This window comes from Danio rerio, chromosome 14, assembly GCF_052040795.2.
Source record: "Danio rerio strain M-AB ecotype USA chromosome 14, GRCz13ab, whole genome shotgun sequence".
Lineage (NCBI taxonomy): Eukaryota > Metazoa > Chordata > Actinopteri > Cypriniformes > Danionidae > Danio > Danio rerio.
This window is the reverse complement of record NC_141034.1, coordinates 31,401,870-31,422,500: the sequence shown is the minus strand read 5'-3', so window position 1 is coordinate 31,422,500 and position 20,631 is coordinate 31,401,870. Positions and strand designations below refer to the sequence as shown.

Here is a 20,631-nt window from a genome sequence, read left to right as displayed (position 1 = left end):
ACGTGAATGTATATGTCCAGAGAGAGAGAGTTGACTTCATTATCATCTTACACAGTTGCATACTGCAGCTTAGCAAGCCAAATGATTTTGTAACTACAATCTCCCTATATCTGTCTGTCTCTCTATATTACAGGAGACGGCACTGAAACCACCACTCTATGGCACACTCTGTGGCACAGGTACAGCTCGCTCCCACAGGATAAAAATCAATCTCTAGCTGCCATTTCCTAAAGAGAGGGAGGGAGGGAGAGGAAGGCGCTCACTGAAGAGGTGAAAACGCGAACTGTACAGATTCTCCAGCCTCAAACGAGTCCTAGACTAATTTAACCGCCCGAAAACTCTGCTTGTGACTTGTAGGAGGTTTGAAATGCTTTCTTTTTGAACCCTTTTGTCCTCATTCACCGGTCGCACCGAATAGGGCACAAGAGACACCTCCACTATGCTTATCCAAATGGAACATGAATACAGCAAAGACCTCTGTATAGGATGTTTATATATAGATATGTATTTATGTATAGCAGCAGCAGCACAGTCCTTGTCGTCTGTGTATCTATTTATTGATTTTGTTCACTGATTGACACAAAGTTCCTCGAAGCTTTGATGTGCCTGGTGGTTGTTTCTGTTCTTTTCTTTCAGTCATTTCTCTTCTTTCTTTTCCTTGTTCAATCTTTCGCTCACCTGCTCTGACTGTTTCATTTTCTCATTCCGGGCCGGTTTCCGGCGGCAAACTCCAAGTCACTGATTGCGACGGCTGTCCTCCTGTCCCATCGCTTGTTAACACTGAAATGCATGGCCCTCCGTAGGAGGTACCAACACAGTTTGATTGCGTCCACATTTGGGACGTTGACGATTCTAATAGAGCCCTAATGCTTTGCACAGCTGCAATCATATGGGACATTGTTCCCGCTTCCTAATCAAAGAATCCCCTTGTACGCGGTAGAAAAGGGACACCGGGTCTGACCTTTATATGTTGTCTGTTGTAGTCTGCTTTTACCAGAGCCAATATAACCTGTGAGATGTATTTATATGATTTCGAATAGAAAGCCTCCGGCAATCTGTCATACGAGATGGTAGGTTTTAGTTACATCACCTAGGTGTTTGTATATTCTGAAACTGACATGCTATGTATTCATACAGCCGAGATGAGAAAAAAAATACATATATTAAGTAGAAAATACAATATTGAGCACGACTATTCCGATTTTGTGTCAACAGCAATAAATTTACAATCGAACAAGAACTCACCCTACATGAGCACTTTAAAGTCGTGATAATGAGCATCCCACAGCTGAAGCTGTAGTCTTTTGTGAAACTTACCAGTTGGATATTTTCGTCCTGAATGACTATTACATCACTAATAAATTGCTTCGATGGATAGCACTTTTGTTCAAGCCTCAATTTACTCCTTTTTAGCAAATGGATGATTTGTAGAATTGTCTTTGGGCCCAAATGTTTGACCTCTTATTCCTGCGGAGGTATCAGATGTCTTAATGGTGTCAAGTGTAACGCTCTGGAGTAGGAAACACAGAATGACTCACACATAAAACTGTAGCACTGTGCAAGAAACTATTAGATTTGCCTATAGATATTTGCGATAGACAAAGAACAAGATGGCAGAAGGGAAAAAACAACCTTTTTTAATGTAAGGGAGATGGTCACATCACTTTCATTCTATATGAAGCACCTTACATTATCTTTGTATTCTACTTTGATTTGCCAACCTGTGAAGTAAACTGTATATAACTGTTTTATGTATGTTTGAGCTTTGGAAGTTTATTAAAGTCTTTTGCATTGTACTGCACATTTCCATGCGTCATTTATTAACCAAACAATTTCACTCTCATATAAAAAGTCAAAAAATCTGTCTGTTTTGTACTGCACATTTTCTGCATCATTTAATAACCAAACAATTTCATCTTCATTTACAAGGGGCTCCTGAAAATCTTTGGAAAATGTCTTTAAATGCTTTCTTTCCAGATTGTAAGATTTAATATTAATAGTTTAATATTCAAATATTAGTATTGTTTTTTAAATGCATTAACAATTTACATAAAACAAAAGGTGCACTAAGCAAAATAATAATAATAAAAAGAAGCTTAATACCTTTTTTTCCACCAGATCTGTATATTAGTTGCTGGTAACTAGGCAACAAATATTATTATCATTGTATAATATAACATATATATTATTATAAGTGCTTGACATTAACTTTTTTGATCACCAGCCACTGTGGCTATTAGAGTTCCAACATTACTAGCTACTCGCCATTTTCACTAACCACGATTTTTATGTTGGAAAAATATTTTATATGCATAAGTTTGAGTTTGACATGCTAAAATAACTTGATTTAGTGTTATGTTCACTTGCCTTTTCATTCACTTAACTTTTTGTGTGTGTGTTGTGTGTGACCTTGCTCAGTGAGCATGAGAAAATGGGTTGTGGTTTTATAGCCGCATTGCAATTTTTTATTATTTCACATGACGTTTCAGGGCTCTAAAATTAAGGATTTACCAAATTTATCTCCGACCACAAAAAAAAAAAAAAGTATTTCTTAGCCACAAATTTTAAACGGTGTGTCAAAACAAGCAGAATATATCTGTGTACATGCACTTTTCAAGGAAAAAAATAAATAAATAAAAAATTGAGATTTAAAAAATATGTAAAAGACATGTATCATGTCTGTCTTGGCTAAAAGTCTCATATCACCAGGTACTTATAGATAAATGGGAAGTTAATTTCCTGTTAAAATAATGTTAATGTAAAAAAAAAAAAGATAATTAAACTATATTAACAAAAATAACTAAGTAGAAGAAAGCAGGTGAAAAACATGTGATAATAAAAGCATGATCACGCGCACACAGGTAATGTTAGGTCCATTAATAATCTGTTCAAAGAATGGTTGAAGAAAAAAACCGCAACTGCTGCTGCTTGCACATTTAAAAAAAAATAAAATAAAAAATCTGAAGCTCTTAAAAAGCAGCAGGACTGTGGGTCCACGAGCATCACTTTTGACCAGTCCCTTTCAAATAAAACCGATCGCACTAGTTGCGTTTTCAGGCATGGTTATTAAAAATCATTTCCATGCAACCAGCCAAAGTGGTCTAGTGGGACTGCCTGTCTAACCTGCCAGAGGTGAAATTTACTTGCATTTGACGGGTTGCCGGGTATTAATGTCAAGCCCTGATTATTATTATTATTATTATTATTATTATTATTATTATTATTATTATCAAATCTAACCATCATTCTGTTACATATGTTATTTTTCTAATAAATTATTGCTTATTTTCTATTCATTAATGTCTTTTCTGAAATATATTTTTTGTTGTATTTTTTTGTTGTGCTTCATTCAGCTAAAATGCTATGGTGCTTTAATTAAAGCCAAATTAGCTCTAAAAAACCCAAGCATACTCTACAGTCTGTGTATAAGTGTATAAATTATGCAACCACTTTTATTTACCCCAGTTATGCAAGTGCACTGGAATTCATGCATCTTTTGAAATGTAGCTTTTCACAGCACTGAACAATTACAATTTTTAAGCTTCAGTGATCACACAACTGTATTTCCTCAACACTTTTTTCTTTTAGCAGGCCCAAGAGTCAGCCATTGTTCCCATGTATGTGGTTTCAAAGCGGCTGTTCCAGAAGTTCATATAAAAGAAGGCAGAAATGAGAGGCGCAATGGAAAACAATTTAATTGCTTATCAAAGTTACTTTAAATTGCAAGACTGGAGAGCTAATCATTTCCCTTGAGGGAAATATGTCCTTGGTGATTAGAGAAAACGGTGCACATGCACTACGTTGAGCTTGTATCTATTTTTTTTTTTCCTTAGGTACTGTGCAAATGTCAACTTGCTATTAATATCGCAATGCAAATTCTAAATGTGCTAAACTCTGTGTACATTCATGACTATGTTAGCGTGCGCACTTTTCTTAATATCACCAAACACATTTGCTCTTTCGTCAAAAATGATATTGCTCATTTCTAGATAAAAAAGTTTTAGATAAATATAAAGCCATGATTTGATGATTATGTCAAAATACGTAAAAGATAATGTACAATCCCCATGGTAATGTTTCTTTTAAACAATACAGCTGTAAAGAGTTCAACATATATTGAATTGATGTGATTTTACAGAGCAGTATTATTTGGCACAAGCAAATGATCAATATGTCATTGTAGCAGGTTTTGTTTAAATATTAGTTCAGCTTATTAAAATTTCAGCTTAGTTTTCTTGATGTCATACAGTCTGGTTTTAAGTCCATTTAATGTAATGTATATGTTGACTTGTAACGTTAACTCGATTCAGCTTTATTTAAGTTCAATTTTAAGTATGACCAGTCAGAATTATTAGCCCCTCTATTTATCCCCCCCCCCCCCCCCCCCCCCCCACTAATCTGGTACAAAAAAACAAAAAATCAATCTGCTGCATCTGACGATCATGCTGTGTTGTTAATCTAACGTAAACACACCAATCCTATGAAAAAAAAAAACAATAATTGAAAGACTGATGGCTTTTCTTTTGCATGTTATTTTTTTATGTAATAATTAATTACTATTGTTATTCTTCTGTGAGTTTTGATTAAAATATGGTTATTCTAATAGTTTAATAAAATTTGTCTTTTAGAAATCACTAAGCGACCCCCTGTTATTGTCCTGTGACCCCCACTTTGGGAACCAATGCTGTAGACTATCAAAAAAAATTCAGTTTAGCTTATAGGGGCTTATAATTTTCACCTAAAATGGTTTTTAAAAACAATGAAAAACTGCTTTTATTCTAGCCAAAATAAAACGTATAAGACTTTCTCCAGAAAAAAAAATAATAATAATATCAGGCATACTTTGAAAATTCCCTTGCTCTGTTAAGCATCATTTGGGACATATATAAAAAAAGAAAATAAATATAAAGATGAGAGAGGGAGAGAGAGGGGCCATATATATCAGCAATTCCATGCAAATGTCATCCTTGTCATGAAAAAAAAAAAGTTAAAGTTTTCACCAAAATAGAGAAATCGTTTCTAAAATTTTTTTTTTGTGTGTAAGCAAGAATTTTTCAGTGCTTTAAAAATACTCAAAAATATTTCTGTCAATGTTTTCAAACAGTTTTATTTGATTAACCAAAGTCATAAAAGTGGCAATTTATCTGTCACATCTATAACGGAAAAGTGCCACATCCATAGTTGTTTAGTTATTTTGGCAAATATAAACAGATGTTTCAATAAAAAGTTAACATACTTTCTGTGAATTTATGTTTTGAGTTTTTTACGCAAATGTCACATCCATAACGCTGGAATTGCTCATATTAAAATATATATTACAATATATTACAATGCATGCCTAGTTCAAGGGTTAAATCCCCTAGGAACGGGTTGTTTAAATATAAAGCTTAAGTGCAGTGTAAGTTGTTGGCAAATGCACATTTGTAAAAATCACTTTATTGTTTGTTTGAGGGAAAAGAGAAAAAAGGCTGCAGTACTGCATGATATAAAAGACTATCACAGTTCTGTAGAAAAATCTGTTGCTTTGTGCCACTGCAGTGTTAAGTGGTCATTATACAAATGCAGAATGCTGCAATCGACCAATCACAGTCAAGTATCCCAGTGAGTTTTACTGTCTTTGCATTTAAAGAATGGGCAAAAATCTTCCAACAGATTGGTCTCCATCTGCTTGCAAATTATGTTTCTTAAAGATATGTAATTTAGCCATTGTTATTCATCAAATTGACTGTGACAGCTGAGGAGAGCTTTTTGCATTGGCTCTGCTTGATTTGTGGCATTGAGCTTAAATGTATTATTTATTTGACAGCATTTAGAAGAAGGCGAATTTCCATTGTATTGCAAAGAAATGGTTGCTGCATGTAATGGTAATGGATTATGAGGCACTGTGTGGTGCACAAAGCTGACATACCTGTATTTCTGCTTATAATCTAATAAAACAAACTGTCAATAAGGAGTCTAAAAGTTACAGGCGCAAAATAGAAATGCCCCAGGGATTGAGCGCATTAACCTAGAACAACCTTTAGCAAGTGCATTTAATGCATGGAAATCCTTTACTCACAAAATTAGACATTTCATAAGTTTTATTTAAAATAATAGTTTGATTTATTAGATGAATTTGTATTTTAAATTTGTATTTCACACATGCTGTTATTTTGAGCATGTTATGCTCTAATGAAATAGTTTTGTGAGGTTTGTTATTGAGTTCTCGTTCCTGCAGAGCCCTGCGCACAATGTGTAAAAATTAAGTTAATAATAATAATAATAATAATAATAATAATAATAAAAATATACAAGCAGTAAATCATTTGTTGTCGTTGTATTAAACTGTAGCAATCAATTATTTATTGTTTTAGTTTAATTGGGGTCATGAATTAAGAATTTATCAAGAATTCTATTTTTAAATAAAATGTCATCCTGACTTAAAAATTACTTACTATAAATTAAATTATTTAGCTAAAAAAATAATATCTAAAAATATTTTTTAGCCATGATCATGTAATTGATTCACTTTTTATTAAAACTAATAATTTATTCCCACAAGTCAAGAATTTGCACACAGTGTAAATAATTCTTTGTGATTGTTTCAAATTGTAACAATTATTTAATTGCTTGTTTTAGTTTAATGGTGGCCATGAATTATTATTTATGAATTTATTATTACTAATGAAATTGTGATCATAAAATAAGAATTTCTTCCCATAAATTAAGAGTTATTTCACAATTTATTAACATATATTTTTTTAATCGTAGCCATGATAATCTAATTTATTTACTCATTTTAGTAAAATTAAGAATTACGAATTTATTCCCTCAAGTCAAGTATTTGTACACAAGCAGTAAATAATTATTTGTCATTGTATTAAATTGTAGAAATATTTTATTCACTTGTTTTGGTTTATTTGTGGCCATGAATCGTTATTTTTAATAAAATTATGATCATAAATTAATCTTTCTTCCCATGAATAAAGAATTATTCCACAATTTAAAAAATATTGTAGCCATCTTATTCATTCACTCATTTTTAAAAAAAAAAATTAAGAATGAAACATTTATTCCTAAGGATTTATACACAAGCAGTAATGAATTATTTGTCATTGTATTAAAGTGTAACTATTTTTATTTGCTTTAGTTTAATTATAGTCATGAATTATTATGAAATTATGTTCATAAATCAAGATTTTTTCCCCATAAATTAATGAATTATTTCACAATTTTTAACATTTTCTTTTTTTATCATAGCCATGATCATCTAATTTATTCACTCAAATTTGTAAAATTAGGAATTAAGAATTCATTCCCACAAGTCAAGTATTTCTTCTTATTTTCTACTAATTTATTCACTTTATTTAGTGAAACTATTTTATTTAGTGATCACACTAAGTGTATTTATTACAATATGGTCACGATTTACTAAAGAGAAGGAACTAAATTTTTTGCCATGTTCAGGGTTCTGTATGTTCAGTATTGTTTCAGCTTGACCTGAGTTACTCCCTCTTAGTTGCCTTGGTTACTGATTAGCCCTACCTGTGTCATGTTTACTTATTTTATAATCGTTGTTGGTTGGTTCTTGTCCTTGTTCTCACTACGTTATGGCATTGTTGTTTGTGCTTTGTTCCTTGCTATTGTCTAAGCTTATTGAATAAAAAAGAAAAGTAAGTAAGCTATACAGGTTTGGAGGTCATTTAGGGTGAGTAAATAATAGCACTCTTTTTTCGCCATTACTATCACATCTTCCTGCACTTTACCTCCTCATCTGAAATCCCACAATATTGCAAAGCTCAGAAATGCACTCTTTTGCTTAATCTTCACTTGTACTCTCCCCGTGTATTGGTGTGAAAGAACAGATGCATAAATACATAAATTATTTCTAAAAATAAAAAAAGGCTTGCATTTAATTCTGATTAATTTGAGGAAACTTGATGATTCTCAACAAGCTGCACTATGCACAATGAAAACCAAGACGGTGAGGAATTGCATTACTCGAGTCTGAATGCCTATGAAAGTACCTCTCCGGCAGGTGCTGACTATGAGACTACTGCACCATAGGAGAGCTCATGAATTAATAAATCCCCTGGACTTTAGAATGACAAAATGTATCTTGAGGAGGACAGACCAGGATCAGATTGCTGAGAAAGTGCAACAAAACATATGTCTTGAGATCGTATTTATAATTCATATCGATCATATCCTGTGTCCTCAGTATTACATCACACGCGGAGGGGGCAGAATGAGGCCGGGATTTGAGGGTACAGGAGAGTCGTTATAAATGATCAGGTACACGAGGGAATTTACTGCAGACTGAGAATATCGTGTCCAAGTCCCGAAGGCTTTGCTGATTATCTCTATGTAGTGCTATTTATGCATTTTCTGTGCAGCGGTGTAGGAAACGGGAAGATGGTCTCAGTTATTTGCACTCAAGGCAGTGTCGTGTGCTCCTGCTGCCAAATCTCTGCCAAACTGAATAATTCAATCATGCTTTTTTCTTTTTTTTTTTTTTTGCAGTTTTGCGTTTGTGTGTTCAGAAATCGAAGCTCCTCTCTAAGGTTCGGGTTGTCGCTGTGGCGTTCTGCCCATTGGTGAAAAGTACAACGGTATAAATATTCACAAGACACTATTTTTAGGCTGGAAAGATTTGCATACAATTGCTCAGAGGTAGCTGGTATTAATGGTATTGATTCAAAGAAGTGAATTCTGATGTTGTAAATGGGTCAAAGACGAAAACAAAAGTGCAGTACAACTTTCATTTTATTTAGATACTTTTTGAAAATTCATTACTATTGCTTATAGGGTTGCCTGATATTAAAAACAATCTGACATTGCTATAATTTGATTTTCTGCGACACACATTGCGATATACTTTCTTATACTTAATTAAATCATTTTTTTGTAACACTTTATTTCAAGATTCACTTTACGCTTTTGGAAAACCATTTATACTTTTGCTTCTGTAAATTCCTAATTTGCTCCTTTTTAATAGTTATTAATGTACTTTAGGTCAGTGTTTCTCAACCACGCACCTGGACCACCAGCACTGCATTTTTTGGATGTCTCCTCCTGATGATCTAAATCAGGTGTGTTTGGTTAAGGAAACATGGGCAGAGCTGGTCCTCTAGGAATGTGGTTATTTTAACACAGAAACACTACTTTAGGTGTTGAGTAATATCAGGAATGTAGAATAAGATCATACAGAATATGTACTGTAGTTTATAAATACTAATAAGCACCCAATAGACCCTTTTCACATTTCCGGGTTTCTCAGTATAGTGGAAGGCATCATGGTTGGGTAAACATATAATGCAATAAATGGAAGAGTACAACAAATATTTTTTTACAATCCTATTCAGTTGGTGAAGGTTTTTCCTCGCCACTTGCTTGCTTGGATCGGGACTTGTGGAGCTGCTCATTGATGGATTTGCTCTTCAGTGTTTGAACTTTCAGCAGTGAAATGTAACCCACACTAAACTAAACTAAACTGAACTTCACCTCTGAAATCTGGACGTTACTGAAACTTCTATGTGAAGCCACTTTGACACAGTCTACATTCTAAAAGAGCTATATAAGTAAACATGAATTGAATTGAGTATTTGCTGAAATAATAAAAGACAAACTCCACGATGGTTTTCTCAAGACTTTCAGAAAAAGGAAAAAAAAAATAGTGTGAGACTGATGATTGCAGCCAGAGGGAAAAATAATGTCAAATTTACTCTTGGCCCCATAGACGCTGCATTAGAAACTCGCATAAGCTGTAATTCCTTTTTTTTTTTTTTTTTTTTTTAATTTGTTGCTAAGATGATATTATACATTAATAAATGCATATAAATATTCATACATTAAAAAAAGGAAATAGTAAAAACTTTAATATTTAAAAATTCAGCGCTTTTCATTTTAAATATTAAAAATACAATGCTATTCCTAGTCTGCTTTACTGAGGCACCTGTGACATGCTCCCTATATTGCTGACCATGCTACTCTGAATATTTGATCTGAAATAGCATACAAGTATGGCTTAGTAATAAGTGTAATTTCTGCACAATGCTGGCCAACCACTAACTACATTTCTAACGGGCAAATGACATGAACTAGTGGGTTGTCTACTGTTGTGCACTCATTCTAGCTTTAGGAGGCGTGGCTTTGGACAGCAGGGGTAGAACTTTGTTTTGAAGATATTATGCTAACCGGTTAGCTTTTTGGCAGATCACCTACTGCACCTTTTATTAAATACTTCATTACTACAACCTAAGTTTACAGTACTCATATAGATAAGTTTTTATTTTTATTTATTTATTTTTTATTACTCAAATGGTTTGTAGCAATCGGTCTTCCAAAACGGTTTGAGCTGCCTTAACTTGTTGGATTTTGCAGTTGGTTTGAGTTTTCTTTATTTATTGAGTTTTATTGTGCTCAAATTTCTTCATTTACTCAAATGGATTAAGTTCACAGTAATCTTTGAGATTAGTTTTTGAACTTATATGGTTTATTGCAACCGTTTTCCTCAAACAGTTTGAGTTACCTTAACGTTTTGGCTTTTACATTGTAGTTGGTCCATAACTATTTATTAATTGGATGATTCTATATCTGAGTGAATCATACGAAACATGCAAATAACAAACTACAAGTGTAGATAAATGCAACAAAGCAAAGATAAGATGGAAACAAAAAGTGAATGTATCATGGTTTTGTATATGTTCAGTATATGTAAAAAAAAAACAAAAAAACAAAAAAAATGTTCCAGCATTATGGATGTGACAATTTCATTTAATTAAAAACTTAAAACATAAACTCACAGAGAAATGTTAACATTTTATTGAAATATCTGTTTGAATAAAGGGACTAAGCCGACGTAAAATAAATAAATGAATGTAACAGTCAATAGCAGCAGAAATTTATTTTACTCTTGTTTTCACAGCATAAATAACATATGCATACATCAATGTTTTCTATATATACATAAATATATAAAATCACACATTTATTTTGATTCCTTCTCCAAAATGAGATGTCTAGTCTTTGACCCATATGTACACATATTTATTTTAGCACATGATTGATTTTTTTCGTCAATTAGAGTCTATTTCTCACATTCAGAAGCTTCCTAATGCAGAAGAGATTTCTGTAAATGGAGCACGACTGATGTTAAAGTGTCTCTACAGCCATATAGCTTTTTGCTGGTTTTCAGGAGATTAGGAATTGCTTTTAAACATGATTGTCGTTCTTGTTTGTCTAGGATTGCCAGGTTGTATAGGCTTATTACTCCAAAGGGAAGATGTAAAAAAAAGCTTCAAAATAAATACACTGCTGTCTGATTAAATGCTCTCGAAATTCAATTGAAGAAGGTTGTTATACACTAATCTTCAGGAGGACACTGTCTAAGAAATACATTCTTCTAAAACAAGGGATCAGAATTCAATTTGTTTTTCATCTTGTCTGCATAGTCATCCTGGCAAGGGGACTTTGCTATGAAAAACACACACAAACACGCACACATTTAAGATGAACTATCTTTTTATCAGTACTTGTAGCCATGCTCATTTATTAATTGTGTCCTTTTATTAGTTAGAGCTGTTTGCAAAATCAAAGGTGTAACATATAAAATAAATGCTTGTATTATAATAATATAATAATTATATTTAATAAATAATAAAATAATAATATTGTAATATAATGTTTAAATAGCTATCCTATACCTTCATTTTAGAGTGTAATGTAAATAAAATACAAATTCATAGTGTTTTTTACATAGCTATAGATCTATGCAGTTAGACATAACATTTATTAACTATTCTAAATAGGTATTACAATACATATGTAACAAAAATACATTGTGCATTCTGAAAAACAAACAAAAAAACTTTAAGAATGAAAGGCTATTTTTTTCTTAAAGGGCTACCATTTTAAACTTTTTTTCAATATTAGATTTATTTTTTTTGTGTCCCCAGAATGTGTCTGTAAAGTTTCCGCTTAAAACACCCATCAGATTGTTTCTTATACCTTTCAGAAAATTGGAATTTTCTGCTATGAACACATTGTAGCTGTTTCTGTTGCCTGTACCTTTAATGCAAATGAGCTAGTTCTCCCGCCGACTGTTCCCACGTGCCTGTCAGAGTGTGTCATCGTCTTCTGCTGCATTAGATGAACACAGTGACAGACATGAAAGAAGTAGATTATGCACAGTTTGTGAGAAATACTACAATAAGAATTTTCCCAATGATTATTTTATGTATTTGTTGTGGAGTTAAGTCAAGCCTATCTGCATCGATGAGTCACACACAATTGTGGTCACAAAGTCCATGCATACACACACACACAAGGCAATGTTTTGTAACGTCCACAAACCGGTATTGAAGCATCTTTTATAATTTTACTTCCATGCGCCTGTGGGGATGAATTACAGCGATTTGATTGTCTTTATTACAAACATGATATGTTTTAAAAACGTTTTAAACTTGTAAAACTCATTCTTGATCACATTTCATAACGATTGATGATCACAGCGAGTTGAACAGATATTTTAATCCTAGTTGCTTTGCACACATTTTGTGGATATGATTATATGTGTTACTTTAGAGACATGTTAATACGCGGCTGTAAATCAAATTGGTTGGTGAGGAAAAAGCACTCCTACGTCACCTTTCGGTGGGCCTCAAATCGAGAGGGATTTGGATCCTATTTTAACCTCAGGAAATTAAGTATGACTGTAGAAACATTATATATACGCAGAGTTCTCCCCAAACAGCTTCCAAATGATGATGTTCATCATAGGTGCCTTTTAATAAAATAAAATAAAAAATGTTAAATAGTATATTTGTACATATAGTTGCATGCACCAGCTTGAGTACAAGCAATAAGTTGTCTGTTGCAGTTTTCATAATGACCACTGGTGCCACTAATAACAATAATTTTCCAAACTAATCTGATGTTTACATTTACATTTAGCAGACACTTTTGTCTAAAGCGGAAATGCCCAATGTAGGCTCCGTGGGCCAAAGTTGGCCCATTGTAAGCTTTGATTTGGCCCACCATCCCATTTGAGAGGAAAATGATTAATAATGGAGAGGGTTGGACCGAATGTCTTTAACACAGCGATCATCAATTCTAATTGGACATAATCTTTTCTTTTTTATGTGACTTATTTTGTTTAATTGCTGGTCTTCAAAAAAGCAAATTATATGATTCAATTAAATGTAAATAATCCGATTTTTAAAAGATGTAAATATCACTTAACGGATAGAGGACTATGCAGAAGGCGAGCAAATCAAGGGAACTTTTTTTTTTTTTTTCACTTTAATAAGTTCATTATCAAATATAAAAATAAAAAAACTGTATTAGTTATATTTAAAGCAGTGTTTACTACGACTTTTTAAATATTATTAAATAAATGAGAAAATTACTAATGGCAACTATATTTAACTTTGTTTGGTATTTGGCCCTTTATAAGGAAAAGTTTGAGCACCTCTAGTCTAAAGCTACTTACATTTTAAGAGGCATTCAGCAATTTAACAAGAAGAGGCAATACACACAAGAAATGCTAGTAATACAAAGGAACTGGTTTGTGCTCAGATAATTTTAGTCCTAGACTTTTTTGTTTTTTTTGAGAGAGAGAGCGAAAGAGAGAGAGTGTGTTTCTACAGCTGGTTTGTCAAGCTATCATCTAAAAGCTGGGTAAATAAGTTTTTCATTGCTGTTTGATTTGGGACAATATTGGACTGAGAAACAGCTATTTAAATATCTGAAATATGAGAGGTCAAATATAAATATTGAAAACAAAAATTGTTCTAAATTAATTGCTTAGGAATGCACTTTACAAACTAAAAAAAATGTACACTATAAGTACATTTACAGCACATTTTAATTGAACATGGTATTGTTTTTTTTTTTATTATTGACCATTTTTACCGGTACATATTTTTTATTTTATTATTTTTTTTTATTTCCAAAAAATGTACTTTTGCACTTTTGTAAGTTTTGTAGTTCAGGGTCACAAATAATAAACACAGTGTCATGACAAACACAACAGGTATAGTACATGTCCAGTAGTTCTTCCCTCTTCAGGGATTATCATGTCTAGGAAATGGTGTTGTGTGGAGCGGCTGACCAGGACATTTGCATGAGATCTTTTCTAAGTGGGTAAGCAGAAGATCGGCTAAAGTCAAGTTGGGAGGCGTTGACTTAAAGACAATGTTCAGAGCCACTGTAATCCAGGTAATCCAGCACAGATTTCTTGATTTGCGCTCGCAAAAGAGATTGGAAGACGATAAGAGCCCAGCCCCGTCTTAGAATAGCTGGTAATCTGGTTTGGACAGAGGACTCAGAGGTATTTACCCAGCTTTAACATTTGCTCAAGCAGATGGTAGAAAGGGGGGTTGGAACCACCAAACTTCCTCATCCATCAGGACAAAAAAAATAATAAGGAGAAAAAAGAACAGTGGATGATAATCAATGTTGTTTATTTTGCTGCTTGACTCCTTAAGTACTGTCAGCCAGATTATAGGCTTTCCTGGGGATAATCGGAGACCGCAGACAATTGCCTTTTTTTCCATCCTGAAAGTGTCCCCTGCGACAGCATAAAGAAGGCGGTTTAGGGCGGATGCCGGCTCTTAATTCCTGATTAGTCCTGTTCCAAACCTTGCTAAAATTAACTGGGTAGGGTGCTAATCACTGCGCCTCAGACACTCTCCGCTGCCGAGTTTACGATACAGAGCTGACACGGAGTAAACGTCTCTGGAGCGAGACCCAATTAGGCCGGGCTTTTGAACCCTGCTCCTGACAATGTTTGACCACACAATAGACAGGCGATTTGCTGCGAGCTGTTGTTACTTTGTTGACTTTATAATAGCCCCTCAACAGGGCTGTCCCTCAGTGAAGTCTGCGTTTGTCAGCCTGAACAGACAGACGTCGCTCTTATAAAGCCTGCTCTGAATAGCTTCTTATGAATAGTGTTTTGTCATATTTGTAGACAAATCAAAGCCGTGCTCACATACGCTAATGTTTTAGAGTTTGGGGTTTGTAGGATTTAAAAAAAGAAAATCTCTTGAGCTAATCAAATCTGCATTTATGTGATAAACAGAAAAGAAATGAAAAGAAAAATAGAAAAGAAAAGGGGAAATATGAAGTTGTGAAATGCTATTACCATTTAAAATATTGTTTTTATATATTTTAAAATGTAATTCATTCATTTGATTTAATGAATATGAGTCTATTATGAAAATTAGCCATAATGAATCTATTATGCCTAATTTTCATCATCATTACCCCAGTCTTTGCTGCCATTTTTAGGATTCACTGTAGATCATTAAAATTATATTTAATTTAAATAAAAATATTGTCACCTTTAAACAATTGAAAAAAAAAACTTGGAATAGATTAGGATGGACTTAGATGGATAGACTTAATATTTTAACTAAAAACATAATCTGACAATAATAATAATAATAATAATAACAACAACAACAACAACAACAACAACAATAATAATAATTATAATTATAATAATAATAATAATAATAATAATAATAATAATAATAATAATTATTATTATTATTATTGTTATTATTGTTATTATTATTATTATTATTATTAAACAAAATGTAAAAAACTAATTACAATAATCAAATAATATTTATTGCAAAGTTTCTATATATATACTTAAAGATCTTTTTGATATGTGAGGGTCAAGTCTCTTCTGCTATTTAATTAATGCAATAGAGAAGCTAACGCCGCTACATCGAACCTTTATATGTTCCTACTTTTTATCCACCTCATCATCAAGGCAAGGACAACAAGCAGAACGAGGACATATTTCCCTAATTAGCTGGCAGCAGACTCATTAGAGCTCACAACGACAAGAGTGGATGATGTCTGGACGTCAAGTAGCCAGGAAACCATATAAAGCACTTTTAAAAGGTGAACTGGTGCTAGATTGGTGATAAGAGAACAGTTCAACATTCTATATTGTGGCCAAATGATGCAAACTGGAATCTAATTCAATTAGCTTTTAATTGGACAAAAATGTGTGATCAGAGGCCAGATTAATTGGCTTGTGCTGTTGATTTAATATGCAACTCCTTTGCTGCCCTCTGTAAATGAGAGTGGACAGGACTGTTAAGGCAAGACCCTGCAGGTGAATAGGGTACAAAAAAAAAAAAAGCATTCTTATTACTACATTTCCCCAGTTGATTGATTAGATTTAGCATTCCAAATCTGTGTTTGTGTATGTGTGTTTGTGTGAGTGTGCATGTTTTTGTGACATATGACACAAATGTGTTGAATGAAAGGTATAACTGTACAAGGGGACGGTCAACTATGAGGACATTGCTGATGTCCCAATTTTTCAGAAGGCTTATAAATCAAACAGAATGAGAAAATACAGATTTTTTTTTTTTTTTTTTTTTTTTAAGTAAAACTACATCGCATCCTGTAAGGGGTAGGGCCAGTGTTGGGGAAAGTAACTACATCATTTTTTATGAAAAGCAATGCGTTATATTACTTTTTCGTTACTTTTCCTTTCCTGGCAGAGATTTGATCTCTTTCATAACTTGGAGGTGTTTTTTCAAATGATATTTTGAGAACTTTCTGAGCCCAGAGTTATACATGCTGTATATGCAGATTAATGAAAGCATGTAAAGTAATGCATTGGCCACTTTTGTACATTTGTGTTATTAGTAAATTCACTGTCGATTGAGATAAAGACTGCAATAAAGCTTAACATTAGTAGTAAATTAATAACATTAAATAATTTATAATAAGGCAAAACAGATTTTAAATCTTTTAAATGTTTAATAACAAAATTAACAGTAAGACGATAAAAACATCTCCAAATCGAAATAAATCTTGGAGCTTTACATTGGATAAATTGCTTCTTGTGGCCTTAATAAATGTGTAAATCATTTCCCAAAAGAGAAAAAAATCTTACTATTCTTCATAACAGTAGTAAATGCAATAACCCTTTTTTCTATTTGAGTTTAGTCGAATTAATTGTTTTACCTGGAAAACGTGAACTAATGTAAATTGTTTGTTGTTTAGCTGGAGGTGCAGTGCAGGTGTAGTGCTTTGCATCCAATTATTTTATTTTATTTTATTTTATTTTTTTAAGTATTTTTTGCAGTTGTCAAGAGATTGACTTGGACATAATCTTCTTGGACAATCTACTTCTTTCCCTTGATAAATTCAAAATAACAAAGGTCCATTGCAAACGGCCAGCCATTGTTTCTGCTTCTGCTTGTCTGTAGCAATGACGAGCGATTCACAAATGAATCATTTGTTTTACCTGGATCTTTTAAGTGAACTGGTCGAACCATTAAATGGTTTGTAACTTTAGTAAGTATTAACATACCGGATACCGGTATGTTAGTTATACTGACTCGAAATAAAACAAATATTTTTGTCCAATTAAAACAAAAATAAGTGACCTGATGATGATGATGATGATGATGATGATGATGATGATGATGATAATGAGTGCAAGCAGACTGTCTGTTCCCTTGCAGCTTGCTCTCATTTAGTGTGATTCAACCTGACTAAGGTCATTTTTATTCTGCAATACATATTTTAAAAGCCAATTAAGCAAGGTGTTAACTTGTGTTAATTAAAAAAAAAGTAACTCAAATAATATGACTTATTTTTAAAAGTAATGCGTTATTTTGCTTGTTACATTTGAAATTTATTATTGTTATGTATTGTGCGTAACTTATAACGCGTTACCCCAACACTGGGTAGGGCAATAGACAATACAGTTTGTACAGTATAAAAACAAAAAACCTATGGAATGCAAAACAATTCTTGTGTGTGTGCGTGTATTACACATTTACTGAAATAGTGTGTTAAAATACGCGAATGATGCATGTTTAGTTAAATATGTACAAAATTGCATACATTCCTAGCAAAGAAAGAAAGAAAGAAAGAAAGAAAGAAAGAAAGAAAGAAAGAAAGAAAGAAAGAAAGAAAGAAAGACAGAAAGAAAGAAAGAAAGAAAATCTGAACATTGGATCAGGGCAGTTTCCAAATTCATGATTTTTTTTCTTGTAATATTCGGGTCTAATGTTTTTAGACAGAGGGTTTTGGGAATGTTCTTTTATTACTTTTTTTAATATTTTATTATATTTTTAGTACTGTGAATAAACAGAAAAAAATATATATTATCTCTCTCTCTCTCTCTCCTCTTGCTCTTTCTTTGTCTCTCTCTTAGAATAGTGTTATATATAACCAGGAATATTACTGTATGAAGGAACATACAGCTATAATAATTCTATATATCTATAGAATACAGGTAAAAGTGTAAGTTTAGATGTTTAGTGAAATGTGTGGCTCATCGCTGGAGAAACAAAAGCTCATTTAAAATGATACAGTACACTATTATTAAAATCTACAGACACAAATTGATGAAGTGCAATTTAAAATAAAAACTTAAATGTATGTTTTGAATGTTAAAAGATGAAAACCCAACAATCTGACAGACATAAAAAAGAAGTAAAATAAATATTGTTGCCTGCTTTACCTCACCAAAACAGTCCAGAAGACAAAGAAATTGAAATTGTGCAAGCTTGTGTTGACATCCCTCCAGAGTAAACTTGATGGCAGAGGTTATTAGCAAATGTCAATATTGGGCAAGGAAGCTTGCTATTTTTATGTTATTCATAGTATGTATCATTACATATTTATGGCATCCAAACTTTGTGTTGCTTTGGACTCAAGTACAGAAATCCTGATCTGGAATGTCAACAAAATGTCAACTCGGTATTACATTGCAAAGCAGACGCAGAGAAGATTTCATTACAGGATGGTGTGTGCGCCATTATGCGTTCATTATATTAAATTTGGCTGCAGGCAGTCAGATGTAAGAGTGAGGCAGACCTGCTGTTGAGCTGGAGCTGGAAACACACTGTTCCTACAGATTGTGGGCCCCAGAGAGCTGCCCTGTGGACCCCGCATGCCTTCGGATGCCTGCCGCTTGCCTAGTAAGCACTTCTAGAGCTACTGTATTGTTTAATGCCTCGTCGTGGTCTCCATCTAGCACTACTGGCTTATGTGATACAAGATGGGTGTTAAAGAAAATTTAATATGTTTTCTAAATAAATTGGACAAGAGGGACTAAAGGATAAATCACTTCCCTTGTATGCTGTCTTGCACTCCCTTATGAAATAAAAAATACAAAAAAAAAGGAAATAATAATAATGTATATACTTGCATATATTCGTACATGCACACATAGAGTGTTCAGCATTAATGAGTACACCCCTTTTTAAAAATTAATGATTTTTAAAAATTAATTTAATAATAATAAGAAGAATAAGAATAACTATTGTATAGCCCTTATCTGAACACTTAAGGTGCTTTACACATTTTGGGGTGGGGGGATCTCCTCATCCACCACCAGTTGCAGTTGAGGGTTGAGAGTGAGCTAGCTGGCCAATTTCGTAATGAATGAGTTATTGTTGCATTTATCACAAAACAGTTTTAGTAAACAGTTATATCCATATAGGAGTTTGTTCACATTTTTTAGGCAAAGACTGATAACACATTTGAAGTCAAATGAGTCATTGTAACAACAAAAAATTACAAACTACAAAATTTAAACTGAATATTATATATTCTTTATGGTTCCCTTGGTTTTTCTTATTTATTAAAATTGTATTTTATATGTATCCCTTATAAATTTTTTGATTAGTTCCAGTTTTGCTTTGGTACTGAATCAAATTTTCTGTATATGCATAAATATATTATTAAAAAGCAACATGTAGAGAATATATATTTAAAAAATAGAAATCTGTGAGGGGTCATGCTGATCATTATACATACATACATATACAGTGGTAACATAAGTATCGGACACATCATGAAAGAGCTACGACATGAAATTAACCCAGATTTTGGTTAAAAAATACAGCCCAAACATACAAAAAAAAGTAAAAAAAAAATACAAATTATAAATAAATAAAACACATGGAGAAAGAACAGAAATTTTTTTAAAGGGGTGGTGCCCCATGATATCATATTTTATACTTTAGTTGATGTGTAATGTAGCTGTGTAAAACCTGAACAACATCTCTGAATGTAAGATGCTCAAAGTTCAATGCAAAGGAAGACGTTGGCTTTTACAATGTTAGCATAGCAAAGCCTACAGCGACAAAGTTTGGGGGCTACAAAAAATTCAGGGTTAATGATGTCATAAACCCTTTAGGTTACTAGCATACACCCTCCACAGTGAAGGGGCGTGGCCTCATTCGCTGTAATGTTGTAGTAGAGAAGCCTCCTGGTGACATGGAGCTGATCTGTGAATCACAGCACATCATGGTTCTCTTGAGCCTCTTAAGGGTGGGCCTTCGGAAGGAACAGGAAATATGACAGTCATTTTCAAGGTATTTGAGTAGCTTTAAGTAATCAAAGTAAGATATATGACAAAATAACATAATTTTTATCAAATGAAGCACGAGCACACAACCTACCCTTAGAAATACACTCTGGACTACGCTTTTAATGTTTTAAAAGGCTTTTTTCGTAATGACAGCATAAATGCATCTCTTGTATGGAGAATGAAGCTGCATGCATTGCTCAGGTGTGATTTATTTTTTCAACAGTCTAAACACTTTTGATCGTTAGTTCTTATTTTCTGTTGCATTCATGACAGATGATTGGCTG

General features: G+C 33.0%; 1 protein-coding gene across 13 annotated transcripts in view; it reads left to right on the top strand.

Moving 5' to 3' along the window:
- The window catches only part of pcdh11 (protocadherin 11), a 330,597-nt gene that overhangs the window by 65,179 nt on the left and 244,787 nt on the right, over nt 1–20,631 (top strand). For 8 of the 13 annotated variants that reach the window (XM_087281546.1, XM_087281543.1, XM_087281545.1 and 5 more), the window contains one exon: nt 134–1,796. The exons of the other annotated variants lie outside the window; for them this stretch is intronic. In XM_087281546.1, coding sequence (XP_087137672.1) covers nt 134–217 — 84 coding nt within the window. In that variant the 3' untranslated portion in view covers nt 218–1,796. Of the gene's footprint in view, nt 1–133; nt 1,797–20,631 lie in introns of those variants that run through there. 13 annotated transcript variants of the gene reach the window in all.